We start from the raw sequence: 16,803 nt of genomic DNA, 5'->3' as shown, positions 1-16,803 counted from the left end.
TGGGAGCCCAACTTTCCAGGATGTTCTTGCTGCTTTTTCTTGAACGTGCCGTGTCTGGAGACACGTTCTTCTGGGGGTTGCCGCGCAGGCCGTGACTGCGGCCCGGCCCCTGCTGTCCCATCGGCCCCTCCTGGCAGCCGGACCCTGGCTCCCCAAGCGCAGGGGGGGCTCCCTGTCCTGGAGGAAGCCCCCCCAGGCCTGGGTGTCCTGGGGCCATCCCACGTTGGACGGCAGGCTTCAAAACCCAGACCCGCCGGGCTCTGCCCTCCGGCTCAGCTTCGAGGACGCCAAGCGTGAGGCCAGCATGACAAGGTGTCAGATGCAGAGCCCACGTCCCCCGAAGGTGCCAGCAGGGGGTGTGTGGCCTGGCCACAGTGCGCTGACAAATGTGCCCTCTGCACCCAGGGCCAGGGGCTTGCCGCCAAGGGAGGCCCGGCTCAGGGCAGGCGAGAGACTCCTGGGGAGCGCACAGCCAAGGCCCTGACAAGTCTGCCTCTGGTTAAGCCAGACACGCACGTGGCTGGGAGGGAGCCCACGGCGGATCCCTCCTGTGGGTCCTGCCGTGCACAGGGGTGGGTGGGGCGGGCACCGCAGGAAGGTCGTGGCGAGCAGGTGGTGGGCCGTGCCTGGGAAGGGGCTGTGGGCAGGCAGCAGGGCTCAGCTGTGGGCTGGAGTTCGCTCAGGACTTCTGCGCCCCCCCCCAAGGGGACGGTGTTGGTTTCCAGCCTGGGGGGGTTTCCAGCCACAAACATAGAGGCTCCAACACCCCTGTTTGTGACTCACAGAGGCTCAGGGGCGCGGGCACGGCCTAGCTGGGTCCTTGGCTCAAGGACAGCCGGGACAGGCGTGTCAACCGGGACCACCGGACTTCAGGCCCTTCTGAGCTGCCTGGTGGGGCGGATTCAAGGTCACTAACCGAGGTCGTGGGCAGGCGGGAAGCTGGTGTGGGCTGCCTGGTGGGCGAGGAAAGGGAAGATATTCTGGATTTAACACGACCACCCCAACTGGCTCTGAAAAAGACAACGCTTTATTGAGCGTGACAACCATCCATACGTACAACAGAAGGCACGCGCGGACCCTGTGGCCGCCCTTCCGGACACCCCCACGTGGCGACCCCTTGCTTCCGCCCCCCAGGTCCCGAGGAGCCACGACACCTGATATCCACCACCCGCCCGGTGTGGCCGGGCCAGTGCGAGCGCGGCCTGCCTGAGTGTGGCTTCACCTTCTAGGACGGCCACGGTCTCCCCGGCAGTCACCCCATCTGGGTTCTCGCACACGGTGGGTGAAGTCCCACCCCTTCGCTTGCACGGCGACACAGACACTAACGGGAGCCGGGGTGGAGGGAACCCCCCTCTCCGGTCCCGCCGTTTCAGCACCAGTAAGACTAATGGCTCAGAGGCCACGCTCCTCCCCGGCCCCCGGAGCTGCTGGGGGGCAGGAGGAAGGGCCCCGGGCTGCAACGCTACCACTCGGGGCCTGTGCACCACGGCAAGGCCTGTGGCTCTGCCCACGGGAGAACACGTTTTAGATGCGGTTTCCGGGCATCCTCCCCGGCCCCGCTGCCTGTCCCTCGGCTGTACCTGAGTCCCCAGACAGGAGCGCGGGCCTGCCCACCCCCGGCCTCCCCCCGCACGGTGTACAGACCCCTGCACCCTGCCAAACACGTTCCCAGGTGGGCAGCGGTGGGCACGGCCGCGTGGGTCTGCCGAGGCTGAGGCGGAGCCCGGAGCCGCTGCTGCTTCAGGGACAGCACCATCCTGGGCGGAATCTACCCCCGACCCGCTGGGAGAGCCGAAGGGGAAATGCACGTGCACGTGGCCCTCAGCTCCAAAACAACGTCAAGGCTACGTCCGTCTCCTAGGAAACGTCTGCTTCCAGACTGGACTTGGGGAAGATATTTATTAGGGACAGTGGCTGCAACGCCGCCTGAGAAGAGGTGAGGCGAGGCGAGGCGGGCGGCACACGCCTGGGCCCCGCACAGTGGAGCGTGCCCGGCGCAGTGCCCGGCGCCCTTCCCGCCTCCTACACCCGGGGCGTGGCCTTCCCAGGCGGCGCTGAGCTTCTGGGGACACAGCCCGCGTGCGGGCACTCAGGATGCAGTGGAGGCCGTGGCTGTGGACCCCACACCTCCCAGATGCTGGGGCACAGGGTCCTGGGAGGAAGGCCGGCGGCTCGGGTCCCGGCTGACCGTCATTCCACGTCCTCTTGCGGCTCCTGCTTGTGCAGAGCCTGGAGCCGGCTGACCACGGTCTGGTGCACGGCCTCCAGCCCCTCGGCGTCCAGCTCCCGCAGCAGCAGCAGGATGGCGGTCAGGACATTGTTCTGGGGGCACAGAGTCGCTGGCTGAGGGCCAGGCCGGGCACGGCTAGGCCGCCCCCACCCCGATGTGCACGTCCCGGGTGAACAGCCTTCCAGACAGGAGACACCGGGCAGGCCCTCAGGCAGACAGAGCCGCGGCCGCCTGCGGGCACTGCCCAGAGAGGCTAAGCGGCCGGCCCTCAGTCACACAGCGAGCCAGGCAGCCGGAGGCAGAAGGGAGTGAGTGGCCCAGGACGGCGATCAGTAACGTGTGACCAGACACGTGTGCTCACGTGTGCCACGCGTGTGCACACGTGCACCCACCACAGGTTTCTGTCTGCACTTGAGCAAGAAAGGATTTTGCACGTGAGGACTGCTCCCGCTCGTTCTTCTCGTGGGGTGACAGGAGAGTCGCGTGTGAGCAAAGGGACGTGCTCAGAGGGTCACCGGGCTGAGCCACAGAGTCCCTGCGCGCACCAGAGCGCTGACCTGTGGCTTCAGCAACGCTCGGGTGACCCGCTCCACCCCCATCTCCCTACATCTCCAGGGTCCCCCTGGCCTTCTGCCCTTAGGACACCCCCCTGCCCACCCCTGGGGGAGGGAGGAGCCACGGTCCAGGTCCACGTTCACAGCAGAACCAGGGCCTCCTTCTTTCCCGTCCCCAGAAGTTGCTTTGGTGACTCTGAGTCTGCGTTTGTGGAGGGCACTGAGCTGGGTCAGCGTTGAGTCTCGGGGCTCCCCCCGCCCCCCTCACCAGTGCCCTCCAGAGGCCTGGGCCTGCGGAGCAGGGAGCTTCGGGCCTCGCCCTGCCTGCAGGGCCTGACCTGCCCCGGGGCTGCGTACGTGGGGGCTCCTCCTGAAAGGTGTCGGAGAGGCTTGCATAGACTGCTGAGCTGACCCCACGCACACACCCTGCGTGGAACCTTCAGCTGTGCGGGGTGTGGTCCCCAGGCCCCGGGGGCAGCTGCCAAGACTGGCATTCAGTCTGCGGTCACTTCTGTCGGCGGCTCTGGGGGGACGCTTCTCCCGGAGGGTGGGTCGGCCCCTCCCCGGCACAGGGCCTCGGTCCCTCTCCCTCTGTGCCCCCCACAAGCTTGGCAAGTTCCTCGAGGGGGTGCTGGCGGCCCCCGCCCCCCGACTGTGGAGCCTTTCCCTCGTGGGCCCGCACCAGTCCCGTGGCTCTGCTCAGGCAGCACCCTCCCACGTGACCAGGTGGCGGGGTCCCCACCGGGCCAAGCTAATGGCAGTAACCCTGTCCTCCTGGCCAATGACGGCTCCCACTGGGGACGTGAGCAGTTCCAGCTGATGAAGCCGGGCCTGCTGGCTGGGGGTACACGCGACAGCTGCTCTTTACCAACGAGGGGACACACACGGGAAGAAACGGTGTGAGCCTGGATCGGAGGGCCAGCCCTGTGACCAGCAGGGGAACAAGCCCCAGCACGAGCCAGAACGACCCAGGAGGTAGACAGACACTTGGAAGGGACCGGGGTCTCTGACCGAGCTGCCCACATAACCGACTTCTTGTCAACAACCCATTACTCCTCCCAGGGATGAGGACTGTCCACCTGCAGGCGGGAGGCCCCCCAGCAGCGAACCCCTGCAGCTTTTGTGCCACCACAGCAGCCGCCCCGCCCCCAGGCCAGAGCCAGGGCTCTCCTGCAGCTGTTGGTGGGGGGGGGGGTCTCCTCTCTCTCTAGGCCGGCTCCTTCCCACTGACTGAGCTTAGAGCCAGCGTCCCGCCCTCTGGGGCCTGGCTCGGTGTCCCTGGGTGTCTCCAGCCCATCCGACCATCCCCCCCACCCCGCCGCCCCCTCTCTCCACATCCTGGGCAGAGGGAAGTGGCAGCCACCTCCAGCCGGGCTGTCTCTGTCACACTCACCCTGTTCCTGCGACCGCTCACGGCTTCCCTCTGTGAGAAGGAGGGGAACGGGTCCCGGGAAGGGGGCTTCGGGCTGAGCTGGCCCTGGACGCTGCAGGTGGGAGAGAGAGCACAGGGTGTGTGAGCCTGACCTGCTCGGGGCCCCATGTCAAACCCTCCGGAGGCTGAGCGCAGCGAGGGAGGCAGACTGCCACTCTGTGATGTTTCTGGGGGACAGGGTGGGGGAGGGGCGGGGGGATGGGAGGGGACGGAGCAGGGTAGGGGCAGGGGGATGGGGTGGGGGGGACAGGGCAGGGGAAGGGCGGGGGGGGGGGGCTGGGGGGGGACGGGGTGGGGAAGGGGCAGGGGGACGGTGGGTCTACCCTCCACACCCCCGCCAGAGACAACTTTGCTGCGCCTGGGCTCCCACCAGGGCCGGGCGCTCTGAACACACAAAGCTAACGCAGAGCAGGGGCTGCAAAGCCTGCCACCAAGGTGGCGTCCATATGGTCTCGCACGCAGGGCAAACGGAACAGGTGGCTTTGCCGTCACCTGGACTCAGCCCGACAGCCTCACTGGGAGCAACGGTTTCTGCAACATTCCCCATGTGCGGTTTATGCTCAGAAACATCCACGACAGTGCAACCCGCCCCCCAAGGCCGTGTCAGCCGTGTTGGCAATGCTGTGGCCCAGAGGGCCCTCCCTCGGGGCACACACCCCTCCCATCCCCTCCCCCGTGGCAGCTCAGCAGGCCACGGTCACAGCCACGTGACTTTCCCTCAGGTTCTGCAGTGCTGGGCCCAGCAATGCTCCCGTGCCCGCCGGTCCGCTCCACCCACCCCCACCTTAGGGCTGCTCCAGGGCCAGGGCTGGTCCAGACCCACACAGGCCCCGGGCCCTGAGCCTTGCGACACACAGCAGAAAGCAGGCTGGGGGGCTACTGAGCACCCGGGATGGGGAAGAACCACCCTGGGGGGTTCCCTTCCCTCACTCCCCAGTCATGTAGGTCCGGGAAAGGCCCACTGGCCCCACAGCAGGACCCCAGGGACAGGCCTGCCGTCCCTCCGGCCTCACCTGGCCTCCTCCTCGCCACAGCTGAGCGCGTCCCGCTGGATCTCGGCGGCGGTGTTCAGGGCGCTCAGGCCGTAGGACAGCTCGGGCTGGCCGTTCCCTGCTCCCTCTCCGCCGGGGGCCGTGACCTCCTCTCCCTCCAGCAATGCTCGGGACAGCTCCTCCTCGGTCACCGCTTCAGATGATGGGAAGGGAGCAGAAACATCAGTGCGGACCCTCCCTCCCCCACCCCCACCCCCCCACTCCCCGCCACAAGCCCCCTGGACCACAGCATTCAGCTCTGCTTCAGACAAGAGGCATGCCTGTCCGCCCCGCTGGCCAGCTCAACAGCACGGTGGGGTCGACCCTGGCATGTGCTGGATGAGAGCCTGAACTTCAGCAGTTCTGCAAGTATTCATAAGAAGTGAGGGGCGCCTGGGTGGCTCAGTCAGTTAAGCGTCCGACTTCAGCTCAGGTCATGATCTCACAGTTCGTGAGTTCAAGCCCCATATTTGGCTCTGTGCTGACAGCTCAGAGCCTGGAGCCTGCTTCGGATTCTGTGTCTCCCTCTCTCTCTGACTATCCCCTGCTCATGCTCTGTCTCTCTGTCTCAAAAATAAATAAAACATTAAAAAAAAAAAAAAAAGAAGTGAAATTAAGGTACACTTTAAAAAGGAACAGAGTGCACAGTATTTAGTCCGTTTCACTCACACGTGGCTCAATTTCCCGGAGTTAACGTATATGAAAACTGCTCATCCAGGGGCACAGAACGGCACACGTGGGGAGGGCCAGGGACCGGCACGGCCATTACAGTGGACCCCAGGAAACAGGCACGGGTCCCGGACAACGGGGGTGGCGCCGACCCGGGCTGCAGGGAGGCGCCCTCCCGCCTCCAACAGGAAAACCAGGGGACCCGGTGCTTGGAGGGCAAGGGTCCCCTCTGCCTGCAGGGACGCTGCCAGCCCTCCCGGACCCTCGACGCGCTCGCCAGGGCGCTCAGGGAAGTGCAGCAGCGCATTCTGACAATAAAAGGGCAGCGGAAACAAGTCTGCTCTGACAGTGGGGCCGATGGGCAGCGTGGGGCCGCGCCCAGGGCCCCTCGCCCCACTCACGCTTGCGAAGTGAGGGGTGCAAACCTGGGGGCTCTCCCCAGAGACCACGGTGGGGGGTGGGGTACACCTGCCAGGTCCGCAAGGATCAGCAACACGCGGGAAGGGCGGGGGAGAGGAGGGGCCCCGTCGGGGCGGCGCGGACACCTACTCTGGTTGTCCAGCTTCTGCAGGTGTGGCAGGTTACGCAGGACGGTCATGCGGTAGAGGTGTGGGTCGGGCCCGCAGCACGGGTTCTCCGCCAGCCACAGCACGCGCAGCCGCGGCAGGCCCTTCAGGTAGTAGAGCTCCGCCAGGCTGGGGATGCGGTTCCTCCGCAGGTACAGCTCACTCAGCTGCTGGCAGCGGCTCACGGGCTCCAGGGTGGACACGCTGTTGACGCTGCACGGGGACAGCACGGTGTCAGCTGTAAGGCCCGCGCCCATCCGCCCTCCCCCGGGAAGCTGATCGAAGCTGGGAGGCACGAGTCACGTTCAACGAGGTGCCCGGGGCGAGGAGAAAGCGTCGGGAGTACGGGCAGCAGTGAGCAACCCCCAGCTCGGTGAGTTGTTAGGCTCACCGAGTCAATGGGGAGGTAGGAGGGCCCACTCTCCCTCACAGGACAGGAAACAGGCCTCCAAGGGACCGTCTCCCTGCCCCAAAGCAGGCAGCAGCCAGCAGAACCCACAGCAAATACAAGGAAGCCCTACCCTACACACGCTGGGCACCGAACTTCTGAGCCCCGGCTTGAGCAGCAGGGTATATGGGTTTACATTTTCCGCAGAGATGTGAGCACATCACCCACAGACAGATCGCCCAGGCATCTAGGCAGAGACTCTACGGTCTAAGTGGACACAAGCAGAAAGCTCGCACCTCCACAAAAGCAAACGGACCGTGAACACACGCTCAGCGCAGTGTCCAGCTGAGCTCAGAGCCCAGCGTCCTCGTGGGCCTGGTGGGAGCTCCTCCTCCACAGCGTTGGGGACGCTGCTGCTCCCTGCAGAGCCGGAGGGCACGGGTGCGGCCACTCCAAGAGACCCTGCCCGACGAGACCTATCTAGAACATTCTCTCTGGAGTCTGTATCTGCGTTGGCAGCGATGTCCTGATTCTTCCAGGGACACCCCTGCAATTCTGAACACTCACTGACTGCAGTTACCAGCCCTCAAGGTGTGCGGGAGCTGCCCAAGGCACAGGCAGGGGTGCGGTGGGACCCGAGGCTACACACTGGCCCGGTCCTCCTCCTCGACCACCGGGCTATCTGTAGTTGGACTGAATGTCTGTGCCCCCCAAACTCATACGTTGAAACCTACCCCCCAAGGTGACGGTGTTTGGAGGTGGCTGGGTCAGGGGAGCCCTCACAACGGGACCTTAGGAAAGAGACCCCCGAGCTCCCTCGCTCCTGCCCCCACCTGAGGACCCAGCGAGAAAATGGCGTGTGAACCGGAAAACAGGTCTCACCAGACACCGAAAATCCAACACCCTCATCTTGGACTTGCGGCTCCGGAATAGACTGAGACAGCCCTTGTACACACGAGGTCTAAGACCGCAGGGAAATGACCGCACCTCACCAAAGACCGGCACCCTGTGTTCACGCGGCAATTTATACCCAGTCCCAGTGCCGCCAGATACCCAGGCCCTGGAACCTGGGCTCAGTCAACAACCCTGGGCCTTGTCCTTTCTCAGAGCCGTCCACAAGGGCGCTCAGAGAGGCCCAGCGGCCTGCCCCAAACCACTCCAGGCACGGCAGAGCCGGGGTTCAAGCCACGCCTACCTCCAGGTTTCCTGCTACTTTGGGGAATGAAAGGCAATATATTTGTCAGGTAAGGCTTCCTGGGGTGTGGGCTCAAACCTCGGCTTCACGGATACGAGGCGGTGACAGTGACAGCTGGTGTGTGCGCACTGGCTCAGCGCTGCAGCCCCTCCTCACTGCCCCCAAGGGGCAGGCGCTGGTATTATTCCCATATTACAGATAGGGAAACTGAGGCCCAGGGATCTGAGTCTTGCCCGACGTGGGAGGGCCGGCATCTGGCAAGCGGTGATGACTCAAGGGCTTTCTCCAAACGGCCCAGCTGCCAGAAGTCCCGACGGCACCTGGTTCATCCACGGATTCCCTAGTCTGTTAAGATGCCAAGGCCTCCGGAAGAGGTGGCTATGATCGGTCAGAGGCCGTGTTTTGCGGGGACACTGGTGGAGCTCCCGGCAGCTCCGGAACCAGAGGGCAGAAACGGTGGGGGTGCTGGAGGCGGACGTGGCCACCTTGAGCGCGCTGCTCGTCACGTGGGGGTTGTACCCACTGAGCATGGTGAGGCTGGGCACGGATACAGCGGGGCGTGCTCGAGGGGACGGCCGGGGGCCCCTCATAAGGAGGCAGACTCAGGGGGGCTGAGGCACAGCCAGGCCTTGTGCCGCCGACACTGCTCCGCGCACAGAAGCTCCCCACCCCCACGCCCCCAGACAGACTCTTGTTGGGAGCTTTCAGATTATGCGAGGGGATCTGAGCCTTCTCCTTTTGAGCCCCGTGACTCAGCGCACAGCAAGCGTTTAGGTACCTGAGGGTGATCACTTCCAGGCTGGGCATTTCCCGGCAGATGGAGACCTAGGAAGGAAAGGAATGTGATGGCAGGCACCGCCAGGCGCTCTCTCCGCGAGCCCGGCACAGGGACGGGGTGGCACCACAGACAGCCCCATCTCAGCCCTCCGCGCCTACGCGGGGCAGCCGCTGGCCTCATGGGGGCTGACACGACAGGTGACGGCAGGCAGGCTCCGCACGACACTCCGCTTTGCACCCCGACACCCCCTCAACATGAAGAAGCACGCGCTCTGTCTAGGACTTTGGAGAGCATCGCCGCTATCAGACGCCGCCAGGATCCCTGAGATGCCCGCAGAAGACATCAGGGGAGGGGACCTCAATGGCCCCTGCATGGACAGAGAACCTTTCTTTTGCTGTCCCTGAGGCACGGGGAGAAGGCTTGGCCAACGGAGCTGGGGCAAAAGGGAGACAGGATTGGAACTGGACCTCACACCACATCAATACTGTTGATTCAGGGAAAAGACCAATGGGGCGCTTGGCTGGGTCCATAAAGTCAGCCTGGAAGGCCGATGGGGGGTACAGCCCCCACAAACGTCTGTGCTGCCACGTGTCAGGCGTGGAGCCAGATGAGGCCCTTGACCTCCAGAGGCTCACGGTTGGCTCAGAGTGCTTTACACGTGCAATGGGTTTGTTTTCTGCTACAGTGGCATTTTTGGGTTTTAGGGGTTTTGGGGGGCTGCTGAATATGCAGCATTTCAGCTATAGCAGGAGGTGGAATCAGCTTTTCTGGATAGCCCAGTGTCTCAGCAGCACTTCTGACTGTTTTCAAGGAAAGGGACGGTTCACGTTACAAAAGTGAGAAAGAAACGACAGGTACACAATCCGTGTGTAAGTCCGGGACATTCACTCTCGGAGAGGGAGAGGGCAAGACCGTTCGTTCACAGACCCAGAGCTCAGCTCGGGGCACTGCCCCCGCCCACCCCAGGTGCCCATCTCTTCCCGCCGTGGCCCGGGGGGTGGGGGTGGGGGTGGGGAGCAGAATGCCGGATCTGACCAAGAACAGGGCCAAAACGAGCAACTCCTCAGTGACCCAAAGCCTTCCCCCTCCCCTGGGAGACCTGGGACACGAAGCCTTTCATCGACTAAATACTGAAAGGAACTTCAGAATAAAGCTGGGCACTCGGGGGTATGTTTTTCATTAGTCATTCTACATTCCAAGCCCTGCTAAATGAACAAAGTTCCAGATTAGGGGCTGAATTGAATGTGTGCGGTTCTGTAAATTCAACAGTTCTCTTGAGGGACAGGTGACACCTTTGGGGACCAGGGGGCATCTGGAGATGATCAGCAGAATACTTACATCTGTGAGGCGGCTGCCCCTATGGAGAGAGAAGACATACTTTAATTCTGTTAAAGCTGAGTAAGAAAACAAATGGACACAAATTAGTGACAAATGTCTACAAACTAAAATTCTATGATTCCCATGACAAAGTGAGGGAAAGCTTGCCCAGATGACTCACAAAGGTGTCGAAAGTTGTCACATGGCTGAAAACTGTTTATGCCTGGTGCCTGAGGGGTGCTTCTCAGACTGAGGAGCTGGAGGGCTGCCCCACTTGGAGGGCACAAAGACCCACTCACTCTCCAGGCTGCCGCAAGGCAGGACCACTTCCCTCGCTGATGTAAGCAGACAAGCAAGTCCTTGTAACAGGCCACGTTCAAAGGCTGAACACGCAGCTTATGAGACCAACACTAGAGAGCCTGAAATAGGGCCCTTGTCTCTCCCCGCTCTGGGGAAGCATGGCCACCCCACGCAAGACAAAGAAGCGTATTGTTGAGAACAAACGGCAGAGCCAAATGTCAGAAGTGCCAGGGCAGAGGGAAAGGCTTTTTAATGCACAGGCAGGGTCCACTGCGGTCAATCTGCCGACACTTCCTGCGAGGCCGGTCTGCCCCTGGCTGGGCTCCCCACGCCCCACCTGAACTGTCCAGTGTACAGGGGTGCGCGAAGCCTCGCTTTGAGTCCCCAGTGAACACCTGTAGACCTTCCCAGAGTTCATGGAGTGCTTCTGGTCCTTCCTCAGCCCAGCCAGACCTGGTCACCCCCCAGACAGGGAGTCACCTGGGGACAGCCCCTCCCCAACAGGGCCCAGTTACAAGAATGTTTATGGATTCCTTACTTGGGAGTCTCAGCTCTCTCTCTTTCCCACTAGAAATGGTGTTAATCACCTCGATCCCCCACCCGATTAGTAGACCTGGCTCCCAGTGGCTGGCAATGTCAGAAATCAGACCCTTCCAGAGGGGACCCGTTTGCCCCATCTACCCGTTTGTCCATTGCATTGGACCCAATGCCATCTAGAGGGCTGACAGAGACTTCGCGGTAATGCCAATTGTCTCAAAGAGTGGATGTTTGGGGCCTGGGTCTGTAGCACCACCACTCCGCGGGGGCAAAGATTCTGGAATGATCCTTGCCAAAGGCCATCTGGGCTGGTGGCAGCACTTCCTGCATGCTGGGGAGGGGGGCCCTGGCACTTGCTCTCCTCCGTCCCGAACCCTTTTCTGGCCCCTCCGCAGACCCTTCCCGCTCCCGGCCCAGAGCCCAGGTGCCGGGCGGGGGTGCTGGGCAGCGGGGAGGACGTGAGGGGACGGCCCCGGGCTCTGGGCCCTCACCAGCAGTTGAGCTTCCGCACGCTGTGCAGCTCCGAGGCCTTGGCCCGGGACAGGACCATCTTCCGAGTCAGCTTCATGGTGGAGGGCCTCCCGGAACCCGCCCCCGGCCCCCGGCCCGGTCCTGCCCTCGACCAGCCGCCCACTAGCCACGGGTTCCCGGCTCCATGGCGGCCTGTCTCCAGGGGGCGGGGCCCGCGTCGTCAGGGGCGGGCCCTGCGAGCCCATTGGCCATTCCTTGAGGGGCGAAGCGGCGCGAGCGAGGTGGGGCCGCCCGGGCAAGCGCTCGACGCGTCGGTTCGGCCCTCGCCTGCCCCGCCCCGCCCCTCGGGCTGCGCGCGTCCAGGCCTGCGCGTGCGCGGCGTGGGGGGACGGGGGACGGAGAAGTGTCTGCTTCTGACGTAATTCTGCTGCGACCCAGGTGAGGACCCTCGTCGGGACAGACCGGCGATACCGAGTCACCGAGCACCCCAGCTCTGAGTCTTCGAGCCCTGAGATCCTGAACCGCCCCAGCCCCGAGCCTTCTAGCTGTTGAGCCCCCAAGCTCGGAGCCTGGAACGTAGACGTGACAGTGTCTTGACTCCCTGAATAACGGAGATTTACACTGTTCAGATACGAAGCCAGCCCTAGGCCCGTGTGGATTCCCTTTCCCCTTGAGCATAAAGGTACCCCCCCACCCCCCCGTATTAGGCGTTTCAGAAGCCAGAGGCGCAGCTTACGTTGACTGGCTTTGGGATCTCAGAGCTGTTGAAGGTGACAGGACCCAGCTGTAGTCATCCTCCTCTGTCCCCTTTTCCACTGGCCCCCCTGTCCTGCCTTTGGCCTGCCCGGCCCATCAGCAGAGCCTGCTAAGTCGCTCCACCCTTGATGTCTGTTCGCCCTCACTGTCTGATCCGGTTCTCCTGCAGGTGGTATCTGATCGTCTCCGCCTGCCTTTAGCAAGACCCCCGACCCACGATGTCTCAGTACTTTTCCGTCCCCTGGGTTCCCCCCCCCCCCCCCCCGCCACCACGCTGACCTTGGCTGTAAACCCCATTTGTCTTTGTATTTGGAGTTGAGGCCAGTCTCTCTCCCCTATTCCAATAGCCTTGAATAAAGTCTTCCTTACTGTTTTAAGAAGTGTCAGAATAACTTTTTCTTGAGCGGAGGTCAGAGACTGCTTTCCCAGGATGTCACAGCAACCTCTGAAGCCCAGGGCCCCTGAGACTGGTGGAGGGCCTGCCCGTACCAGGGGCCTACTGCACGACAGGAGGGGGAGATGCCGTGGGAGAGAGTAGACTTCCTATGGGGTCTCCCGTCCCTCTCAGCCCTGCCGCTTGTATCACAAAGATGACATAGGGATTTTACAAAGAGGAAAGTCTGCCCGTGGAAGTCGAGCAATTATTGCTGTTCTGTGGGGTTTGTCCACATGCTGTGTTTTGCTGGGCCACGGGGTGCCGTGAGCAGTTTATCGGTCAGATTCTTGCCCTGAGGCCTCTCATCAGTGCGTGGGTGAGGTGGCCCCCCCAGAATGGTGTGTGAGCCTCCTCAGGCAACGGAGAGCAGTGCTGTTCTTTGAGGAGGAAGAAAGCCCGTAAATAGTGCCAGTCGGAGCTCTCAGACGGACCCTGGGTCTAGTATCAGGCTCTGGCGACCTGTCCAGGTCTCAGGGCAGGACAGGAGTGCAGCCTCACCGAGAGTGGCAGGAAGAGTCCAAGAAGCCCAGGCTGTGCAAGCTTGCAGAGGCCTTCTGGCTGTCCCAACTTGGGAGCCGCATCAGGTGACAGGAGAGTCTGCCCAAGGTGTGGGTGACCTGCCACCGGCAGATGGAAGCCAGCATCTGCAGAAGCTGGTCCTGGGGAAGGCGGAACAGGCCGAGCACGGGGTGCTGTGGCCGTGGGCCGGGGACATGTGGGAAGGGGGCTTTGCAGTTGCTGGCCCTGCTTGTCCCCACCTGGCTGAGATGGCCTCTCCTCCTCCTATCAGGACTGGTGTGGTCCAGGTAAAAGAACCAGGCCAGGTGGGGCGTGAGCCACGCCAGGGAGGCTGTGGGACAGGGCCCAGCTCTCGGCAACAGGGTTGCACCTGGGAGGCTCTGTGTAGGCAATGGGGGTGACGGGGGAAGGTGTGGGGACCCTGCAGGTCCGCCTGGAGTAGGTCGACCCTCAGGTTCAGGGTGTGTGGATTTCCCTGCACTAACCACTGGGGAACAGGAACCACTGGGCCCTGAGTCCAGGCGGCCTGGGCCTCTGGGAGGAATCTTCTCAGCGGAAGTTGAGGATGGGCCCCTGTCAGGCACCCAGGCACCCAGGCAAAGAGGGAAGGAGGAGACAGGTGTGCTTACGGCCCTCCGGCCTCTGGGGGCCTCTGCAGCCCCTGCCGGCTGTGTGGCCGTTCAAGAGGGTGGCTGGGGTGTGAACCGGTTGAAGGTCCTGGTGACTCAGGTGACTCTTGTAAAGTGAGGATTCCTTGCCTGCTGAAGTAGAAGTGTGTCGGTTTGGATGTGTCACTGTGCATCCCCAGAACTCCCTTCCCCGTGTAGCTCCGGCGAGAGATTTGCATGCGCTTTGGAAGGTGGAAGACAGCAGGTGGAAGGCCGTCCCGGGCAGAGATGGGGAGAGATGGATGGACTCAGAAGGGCGGGGTGGGGGTGGGGGCCCAGGGTCTTCCCTGAAGTCTGTCCTCTTCTTGCCGGCAGTGGCCTTACCTGCCGCCAGCAGCCCTTGTTGCTGCAAACTCACGGTGGCAGAGCTCTGAAGAGGCCACCGCCGTCCACAGACCTCTCCACAGCCCCCCTCGTGGTCCTGCTTCCAGAGCTGGCCACGCCGAGCTCCCCAGCTCCCCTGCAAGCTCGCTCCTGTGCATCTGCCCCCCTGCCCCGGGAGAACTGCTTCTCGCTCCCCCTTCTCCAGTTTCTCCCGGACTTCTGTGTCCCCAGCTCCTTCCCGCTACTGTGTAAAGGTGAGCTCCTGTAACATCTCCTATTTTGCCATGTTCCCAGGGCTCCTGCTTCCTGGAATGAACCCTGACACAGGCAGAAATGCAGCACCAATTTGCTTAAACCAAAACGGAAACACCGGTTCCCGTCGTCGAGAAGCCGAGGGGACACGGGTGGGCGTCGTCGAGAAGCCAAGGGCAGTGGCTTCAAGTGTGGCTGGATCCAGGGCCTCGGCCTTCGTTATTGGGGCCCGGCCTCTACTCCCGCTCCCAGCTTACACTCGCCCGCATCAGATGCTGTCTACCCTCTGCTTCAGGCCTGCACCGTGGCTGCTTGAGTCCAGCAGAAAGAAAGCTTTTCCCAGTGACTCAAGTGCCTGTTTGGGGACTGGCCTGGCATCAGTCCTATGCACCCCGAATCCGGCTCTGCGGCTGGCTGTGCAAAGCCCGGGTTTCCGGCCTGAGCCACATGCCCAAGGTGGATGATGGGAGTGAGGGAGGGGAAGTGACCCAGAGGAACATCAGAGAAGAAGGGAACCCGCTGCTTCAGACTGGCGGTTGCTGTGGGAAACGCGACAGCCCGAACATGCCTTGTCTTCTGCCCCCCACCACGTTCTCTCCTTGTGTCCCCTGCACACACTTCCTTATTCCAGGGGAACTTCCCTCTCCCAGCGGTCACTCTGGGGCTCTGCTCACCGGATTCCCACGTGGCCCTGGCTACTATAGGACAGTGTCCTTCCCTCACTTCTAGCCCAGCTGAATCACGAGTTTCATTTCTGCCAGCACCACGTCCCAGAGACCCGCGTGGCTCCCCTGAACTTCTGTGAGCTTCTGGAAGCTACACCCCCAGCGTCTCCTCCTTACGGCTCCTTGAAGCCCCCGGGTTGGAGGGGGAGTGGGAGGGGCCAGGTGGCCTCCAGGCCGGGAGGCACGGTCCTCCCTCTGCTGGGGTCCTGGCCCCTGTGCAGTCTGGGAGATAGCACTGCTCCGGCAGGCGTGACAGGGACCCAGGGATGGGGCCTCCTCTCCTCCCAGGACCCTGGACGGGCTGACCACTCCGCCCTCATCCCCAGGGGGCTGCCCCACAGCGGGTGGGGACTGAAGCACAGAGGAAAGTTCGGGGTGTTTGGGCTGGACGGTGGCAGAGAAGAAGGTCCTGGGGTGGAGAGGGAGGAACCTCCTCCAGGTGTGAGCTCTGCTTCTCCGATGGCAGCAGAAACTGTCAGTAGCCAGCAAGGTCACCCCAGGGTGGACCGTCCCCAGACCTGCCTACCTTCCTCCTGCCTGGTTTTCCTCTGGGGACTCAGCCTCCGTGTGTTTTAGCCACTCTGCCTCCGGTTCTGCCTCCGCTCTCAGCTGAGACCCTCCCGGGCACGGCCCCCGGCCTATCACTGCTGGGGTACAAAGGCGGGCCCTGTGGCTCTGGGTGCACAGCTGGAGGGCCACCCGGCCTCAGAGCTCCCTGGGGCTCCTGGGAGAGCACCGGACTCGGCCGGCCTGGAGCCGCTGGCCCGTCTCCCCGAGCCGGCTGTCCAGGGCTCCCCGAGGCCTCGCCTGCCAGCGTGGGGACGGCTGCCTCTCACACCCAGGAATACCCTTGACGGCAACAACCACTGCCTGCGCCCTCCGCGCTGTGCCTGGTGGGGGACTCCACGCTGGGCCCGTTGGCGATCGTGTTCTGACCATGCGGGGCCGGGGGTGACTGGGACTTGCCCCAGCTTCTGCCCTAGCTTCCCTTCTCTCCACCCACCCCTACCCCAGCCTCCAAACCCTTTGGTTACCCGGTTATCCGCAGCTATGTAAAAATGTCTCCAAACCTAGCAGCTGACGCCGGGAGACATTACCTCCTCACTGTGCCTGAGGGGCGGGAATCTGGGAGCCGTGGGGCTGCTGGCCCGGTCTGGGGCCTCTCGCAGGGTCAGGCTGTGGGCCCGGGGCCGGGGGCCGGGGGCCGGGGGCCGGGGCTGCCGTCTCTGGAGACCTGAGTGGGGTCCGGGCTCGTTCACGCGGCTTGCGAGAGAAGAGTAGCCTGCATGTGTTCATTTAACACAGTGTCCTGAGAGGTTGTTTGGGCCTCGGGGTGTAAAGGTTAAATTGTACTGTAAGGCTAACGCTTAGCTTCAAAGGTAACAACTTTGTTCTGACACTGAAGGTCAAAAGATAACAACCTTGCTTTTACTCTTGTAAATCATACTTCATACTCTTGTGAATCAGGCTTTACCAATGAAGGAAACAGAACCTCAAAAAAGAGCATCAGAGACAAGGGCGAGGAGATCCACTGGTTGCAACTTAGCGGCAGAAAGTCTAAAATAATCACCTCATTCGATAACTGTTTCTGACTCATCTGGCAACTGTTTCTAACTCATCTGGGAACTGTTTCTCTGTTCTGTTCCCAGATGATG

The 16,803-nt window shown here is 62.7% G+C and overlaps 1 protein-coding gene and 1 long non-coding RNA gene across 4 annotated transcripts; one reads left to right on the top strand and one right to left on the bottom strand.

The window, feature by feature from the left end:
- Positions 1–1,239: 1,239 nt before the first annotated feature.
- CFAP410 (cilia and flagella associated protein 410) lies at positions 1,240–16,477 on the bottom strand. 3 transcript variants are annotated; one of them, XM_053903010.1, is made up of 7 exons: positions 16,246–16,477; positions 10,182–10,200; positions 8,844–8,890; positions 6,466–6,695; positions 5,230–5,401; positions 4,178–4,268; positions 1,240–2,322 (listed from the first exon to the last, which is right to left on the bottom strand). In XM_053903010.1, the coding sequence occupies exons 3-7, from the start codon at positions 8,870–8,872 to the stop codon at positions 2,191–2,193; spliced, it is 654 nt and encodes a 217-aa protein (XP_053758985.1). In that variant the 5' UTR covers positions 8,873–8,890; positions 10,182–10,200; positions 16,246–16,477; the 3' UTR covers positions 1,240–2,190. The 3 variants fall into 3 exon arrangements, with proteins under 3 accessions (XP_053758985.1, XP_053758984.1, XP_053758983.1); XM_053903009.1 differs by lacking the exon at positions 16,246–16,477 and adding an exon at positions 11,489–11,752 and having other exon boundaries at positions 10,182–10,237; XM_053903008.1 differs by lacking the exon at positions 16,246–16,477 and adding an exon at positions 11,489–11,752.
- Positions 11,760–15,009, top strand: LOC128777218 (uncharacterized). Its single transcript, XR_008422389.1, has 2 exons — positions 11,760–11,906; positions 14,466–15,009. It is a non-coding gene; the product is annotated as an uncharacterized LOC128777218 (long non-coding RNA).
- Positions 16,478–16,803: the final 326 nt, after the last annotated feature.

This window comes from Panthera pardus, unplaced genomic scaffold, assembly GCF_024362965.1.
Source record: "Panthera pardus isolate Hobbes unplaced genomic scaffold, ASM2436296v1 HiC_scaffold_16, whole genome shotgun sequence".
NCBI lineage: Eukaryota > Metazoa > Chordata > Mammalia > Carnivora > Felidae > Panthera > Panthera pardus.
This window is presented reverse-complemented; position numbering and strand designations above follow the sequence as displayed.

Excerpts from the sequence above, each read along its gene's own strand:
- CFAP410 (XM_053903008.1), bottom strand. The coding sequence starts at position 11,565 with ATGAAGCTGACTCGGAAGATGGTCCTGTCCCGGGCCAAGGCCTCGGAG. Across the intron at positions 4,269-5,229 it reads TGTGGCGAGGAGGAGGCCAG|CGTCCAGGGCCAGCTCAGCC; the intron begins GTGAGGCCGGAG and ends TCCCACCTGCAG. Across the intron at positions 2,323-4,177 it reads TGAGCGGTCGCAGGAACAGG|AACAATGTCCTGACCGCCAT; the intron begins GTGAGTGTGACA and ends CTGTGCCCCCAG.